The 6,643-nt window shown below is 35.8% G+C and overlaps 1 protein-coding gene across 1 annotated transcript; it reads right to left on the reverse strand.

Annotated features, from left to right (window-relative positions):
* Positions 1-1,173: 1,173 nt before the first annotated feature.
* LOC121911368 (ovarian cancer G-protein coupled receptor 1-like) lies at positions 1,174-5,798 on the reverse strand. The gene is made up of 4 exons (XM_042432756.1): positions 5,667-5,798; positions 3,791-3,989; positions 2,311-2,498; positions 1,174-2,176 (listed from the first exon to the last, which is right to left on the reverse strand). Exons 2-4 carry the CDS (start codon positions 3,950-3,952, stop codon positions 1,672-1,674), a joined length of 855 nt encoding a protein of 284 aa, XP_042288690.1. The 5' UTR covers positions 3,953-3,989; positions 5,667-5,798; the 3' UTR covers positions 1,174-1,671.
* Positions 5,799-6,643: the final 845 nt, after the last annotated feature.

Genomic DNA, 6,643 nt, shown 5'->3' on the forward strand with positions numbered 1-6,643 from the left:
TACTTGTTTTTTAAACTGTTCTTTAATCACATATGATTAAATACATCACAACTACTATAATTTATCATCTTTTGTGTACACTATACAACTCATCAAATAGGAACCTTAAGCTCTTAGCAATCGCACATTACCATCTTAATATGCATGTTTTTCTTTATAAAGTATCACCCTGCAGAAAGCCAAAGTATTTAAAGACATTCTGGGAAATATGTTTTTGTTGGATCTCTGCTGTTGCAGTGTCAGCTGATTAGTGCAACAGTTGGTAATCAACAAGTTTAAGACAGGGGAAATGTACAGTAGGCCTCACTACTGTAACTTATATTGAAAAATATGATATAATTTCTGCTCCACATTATTATTTAAAAAAGTATGAGAACTTAACATGAATAAACATACGTTGGTAATTTGAAAAAAAAAAAGCAAAATGTCTCCATGGTATTACACAACAGTAGAGTTGTGCTATATGATGATATATACAAGAAACAATCAGCAGATATTTTGTTGATTTGTAGGGTTTAATTCACATAATTAGTAAAAAGGAAACATTCTCATCTTTTTCTAGAAACATATTTTTATAGAATTTCCAGAAAATTTACAATGTCTTATAAAAGTACTGCGTATAATAATATAAGATGTTAACAGTATTGCCAAGCCATAGCATGCCAACCACAAAACCCCCTAAAATGTAACTTATATTAAATGAAAAAGAAATAAATCATATGTTGTTTAACTTTTATGCATAAAATACCCCCCACACACAATAATAGACATATATGGTTATAAGTAGGAAAAAAGTAACATATTATAATGTGTATGAGAGGCTAAAGAAGAAGAAAGTCTATAGACTTGATATGATGATCTCCCTGTAGAAATAAGACGGAGTGGCAGCTATAATAACATGGTGATCATGGTGTTGAACAGCTCAGTTGATCAACTAATAATATCTGGTTTGCTTCTTTGATTAAAGGGGACATAACATGCACATTTCCAGGTCTATTTTTTATTCTGGGGCTCTACTGGAATATTTCTGCATGACTTACAGTTCAAAAAACTCCTTATTTATCTAATACTGCCCCTTTATGCAGCCCCTCACTTCAGCCTCTGTCTGAAACAGGTCGTTTTAGCTTCTGTCTCTTTAAAGCCCCCCCTTGATGAGCCCACTCTGTTCTGATTGGCCAGCTCCAGGAAGCTGCCCCTTGGCAGACTTAAATTATGAATATAAATGACAGAAAATCACAAAAAGCATGCTATGTCCCCTTCAGAGGATAATAATGATAGACAACAACTTGCACATGCACATTTGTTGAAGCCCTAACAATGAACCAGAAAAAGTTAACCTGCATGGACAAACATTTCCCACCAACCACTTCTCTCACAACATAATCAAAACAATGTTTCCTTTTCATCTACTTGTGATGGTCACACCACTGGCTGACAACAACCAGTCTTAGTAGTTTTCTTTGAGCATAACTGACACAAACATTTCAACTTATGATGTGGCACAAAGTCTTTTGTTGTCATACAGCAAACACTTTATTTATCTCTTTTTTGCTAGTTTAAGTGTATTTTAGTTAACATTCAGACACATTACAGTTAACATCTGTTTTCTCTCTTTTCTTTCTCCCTCTTTCTCTGCCTGCATGGAGCTGACTGTGTACATGTTGTTATCTTTCATACTGATGGTCTGCTGTTATCATCACTGTCCATTCTGCAACAACACAGAAAGGCCAAAAGCTTGTCTATGACCCCTTTCCTCATGAAAACATACAGAATCAAGTCTGCAAGAGGACTGAATCTGAGAAGAATGATAATCAACCTGTTGAAGGTATCATTATCTCTGGCTTCTTCTGCCAAGATGAAAGTGATGATGGTGGGTAGAAACAGCAGTGTGTAGATGAGCACCACCAGGACCAACATTCCCACAATTCGTCGTTTTTCATCAGAGGAGACCGAGATGGCAGCAGACAGTGATTTGACGGTCCCACCCAAGAAGAATATGAGCAGTGGGAAAGGAACGAGGAAGAAGACAGCTAAAATGATGAATGAAGTTCCAAAAAAGGCATAGAGAATAAGGACATGAACAATAGGATAGATCCAGACCACGACACAGACCACAAGAGAGCTCTTGATGGTTCTTCTGACGCGGTACCACAGTGGCCATGCGATGAGCAAATACCTGAAACACAAGATACATAGTCTACCATCAGATACAGAATATTCTTGACTTTAAGGAGCTTCAGATTTATATGGTAATATAATGGTCATACACATGGAAGTAGCTAAAAACATACAGGATAGACAGATAGCTACCTTTCCAGGGCGATACAGACCATGAAGCCAACACTGACCATCAAACCAAAGCAGTAAATAATGAAGAAGAATATAAAGATCGTCAAGTCCTCAGTTTTTCCCACTTCGTAGATCATGTAGCAGAATTGAAAGATGTCAGAGATGAGGAGGTTGATGATGAAGATTGGAGCAACATTGTTATTTTGCACCTGCAAGAAAACATTGGCAGTAATAAAAAAAGCAGCTGAAAACATGTTCTTTTTTTTAAATTTTCATTTAGAACCTTTGCACAAAATGTGCAAAAATACAAGTGGATTGAATTCTGCGTAGTGACATATATGTCATTTTGCTCTGCACAGCAATTGCAGTCAGAAACATTCATGCATTGGTCAATGTGTCATCAAATATGACACATTGACCAATCAATGTTACAAGCTCAAGAGTCTACAGCTATGCTAACTGCTCTGTGAGGCTGTACTTAGGCACAGGGGTCCATTGAGCTAAATGCTAATATGCTCACAATGACAATGACCATCTTAGTTTAGCGTGTTAGCATGCTAAAGACAGAGTGATAGATATTGATTGTCCTCATGAGGAAATTTGGTTAAACTGTGCATTATATGTGCCTCTAAAACATAGACATATAGATGCATACATACACATACATACAAAAATTTCAAGCAGAGGAAAATACTTATATATATATATCGTAATCTGGTGATTAGTGGGCAATGGAATTTAAAACCGCTTTGTTGTCCTTTATATGCAACCAGATGGGAGCGGAGTGAAAAATTCTGATAAACCTGATGACAATTTCTTCTCTACAAGTTAATGATGCTGTTAACTTCACCTTAAGAGAAGCTGGAATGGAGCTACACATGTTAACTGCATGTGTTTAAGGTCCAAGTAGCTTAAATTTATAGGTCATTACAAGACTTCCTTCCAGCCCCCAAGCAGGATTGTGACAGCCCTCTCTTTTTCTCTCTTTCCCTCTTGCTTTCTTTCTCTCTTTCTCTCTTTATTTATCTGCCTCTAGTTCTCTCCAGTTACACTCTTGTTATTTTCTTCCAGGAGTGGTAGGCTAAGAGGTCTGTCATAGCTGATCGGCTGCACCTGAGGAGGGAGTGGCCCAAAGGATATAAAAGGACTGCTGGCCCAGGAGTCTCTCTCTTTCTTTTCGGCTGAACAGCAGCACCCCGTTCACATGGCTTTCACTTTAGATTAGTTTGTGTTGAACTTCTGTTTCTTTACTTTTACAGCCAACATTTCATGCATCCACACACCCACTTTACACCACTGATGCCTAACATTCCCATATTTAAGTATGAATTGTTATGTTTAGTTAAATAAATATCGTTTTGCACCGTTCATCAGTGTGTGGACTCTCTCCTTTGTTGCAAGCCCTGAGCCAGGTTTGTAACAGGATGAAGATTCTTTACAGACAGATTATATGACAGACACATGACCTAAAATTAATAAATCTTAGTCATAAAGTACTCACCTGAGAATAAAGAGAGTAGATGGCCAGTAGAGTCAAAGGAAGGCCGATACTAATGATTACGCATGTTATCACATACTCAATATGTGGTCCAGCAAAACTGGGGAAGGTTGCATTGCTAGAACCATAGATGGATGTGACATTGCTGTAGTTATTGTTTTCCATCTGTGAGAAGAAATCTTCTTCTTCTTCAGAGTGAAACCTGTTGTATGAGAGATCAGGTTATGGAGGTTTTTTAATATCTACATAACATTGTTAAGTGACATCACTAAAGTCTTGAGGTGCAAGTTCACACAAATACAGTGTATATTATAGCCATAAAAAGGTGTCTTTGTTACATTTTCTCCTAATAATATTTCTTCAAGGCTGCAACTAAAAATTATTTTCATCATTGATTAAGCTGACGATTATTTTCCCGATTAAATGATTAACCTTTGAGTTTATAAAATGTAGTGTTTTATAAACTGTAAAAATGGCACTCATGATTTCTTTGAGCCTGCGGGGATGTCTTCAGCTTACGGTATTTTTCTGACCAACAATCCAAAGCCTGAAGATTTTTTAATGTACTGTTGCATATGACAAAGAAAAGGAGCAAATCATAATGTTTAAAAAGCTGAAACCAGATAATATTTGGTCTTTCTGCTTGAAGAATGATTGAAACAATAATTTGAAAAAACAATAAAGCAATAAAGTAGCAATGAGAATAATCGACTAATCATTGAAGTTCTATATTTCATCAAAAAATAATTTTTCATATAATACAAGACCTTGTGATGTACTATATATAAATAATTTTCCATGATGATGTGAGGTCATTACTACAGAATTTCATACAGTTATTTCAGTAATTTAAGGTACAGAGACATTGGTCTAGGATGGTTTGTCTTCTGCACTTGACATCCCACCAGTTGAATAACTCTGTGCTCTCTGATTTTGGACAAGGAGGTTTGCATGTCTGACCAAACCATTTTATGAATCATCTGCATATTTTATATTTTATTTTATAGATTGTGCACTCTGACTATGTTTTGGAGTAAGCATGAAAATAAATTAGAGGAAACAACTGCAGGTTGGTACATTCACCATGTTTAATAACACTAACATACTGGTCATCCCTGTAGCGTACTGGTTAAGACTCATACCACAAAACTACAACATTTATGTCCAGTTTGATTCCAGCAGATCTTAGTTGCATGTCATCCCCATCTCTCTCTCTCTCCACATTTCCTGTCTGACTCTACTGTCTCCTCTCAATAAAGGATAAAATGTACCAAACACCAAAAATAACCAACAAATGAAACAAACAAACAAAAGAAACACTTATGGGATGGAATCATAAAGTGACTGTAATTGATCTTGGTTTGTGTAACTCTATCCCTCTGTTAGACTTTTATTTTTTATCTTATTTTATTTCTTTTCATATCGTTACAGCAGAGGAAACTCTTTTATATCTCAGCTGTCATCAAAACTGCAAATATCACTATAAATACCTCTATGTGGATCAATGTTGGCTCAGAACATACAGTAAATACAAGAAATACAGAAATATAATAATGAATATTTGTTTCTTCATTCTTCTTTATTTAGCTCATTTTATTTCATTCAAAATAGTGAAAAGTTCTGAATGTTATTATCTTTTTAGTCATTTTCTCACCTTTTTTTGTCTTCGTTACACAACTTTTACACATCAAAATGGTATTTACGGGAAAAGATGCAAATGAAATAAAACACAGTTGGTTTAACCTCAGTATTCTGTACACCTACAGTCCAAAGCTGTCTGCTTGTCACAGTTTGCATACTCATTATCATGACTGTTTGCAGTTCTAATGTCATTTTTACAATCTCTACATACACAAGTGAAAAATGTCACAAAACTTACCTCGAAAGCTGCAAGACCACACCTGGATGAGTTCCCTACACAGAGGTTGATGTTTGGTCCTCTGCATCCAAACAGTCTACAGTAAATATGGTGAGTGAAAGCACTGAAACACATTTGTAATCAACTGATCTCAGATCATATCACTCTCTGATTGGCTAAAACCACACAGAATATGTAACATCCTCAAAGATGTCACATACAGGGTTGTGGTTTTATCTTCCTTTGAGAGTTGGAACTTTGTTGTGAAAGTAACTCAGAAAAATTTCAACATTTCAAATGAAAATATTACAAAACTCAGCCTTCATCACTTCTTCTCTATTTCTACTCGTCTTACTTTCCCACAGTTTTATTATTTATTTATTTTACTGTATATTTTCTGACACAAAAATACTTGTTTTTCTCACATGTCAAATTTGTATAGAAGGGAAGAGAGGGAGAAACTTACTGGTTGGACAGCAGTAAACTGTCACTGTTTGCATGTTCATTTTCATGACTGTTTGCATCTCTGTTTTCCTTGTTTTGCATCACTAAATTCACAGTTTTTATGTGCTACATTATACATAGAGTGACACCATTATTGCCTATACGCTGTATGACAGTAAAACAAAAAAAGTACAAAGGAAACGCACAAAATTTACTTTTGAAAGCTGCAGGATCCCAACCTGATTGAGTGGTGAGTATGAGACACAGGAGGTTCCTCTACTTAGACTTCTAAAGAAGAGAGAAGTTGTACTATTTCAAGATTGTTTTATTGGCATTCTTGCTATAAAGCATGCAGGAGCAATTAAAAAGATATGAATATTAGGACAAAGATTAGTCTCATTCACCTGGTGAATGTTAGTCCAATATTCACTCTCTTTTAGCTCTGTTTTTGTTCTCTACCAACTCCTGAGGGAAATATCTGGATCTTTAGCTGCTAAATGCTCCACTATGTTCACCAGCTAGTCTACAGCAACTGTCTGTTGGTGCTGAGCAGG

This window comes from Thunnus maccoyii, chromosome 14, assembly GCF_910596095.1.
Source record: "Thunnus maccoyii chromosome 14, fThuMac1.1, whole genome shotgun sequence".
NCBI classification, from domain to species: Eukaryota; Metazoa; Chordata; class Actinopteri; order Scombriformes; family Scombridae; genus Thunnus; species Thunnus maccoyii.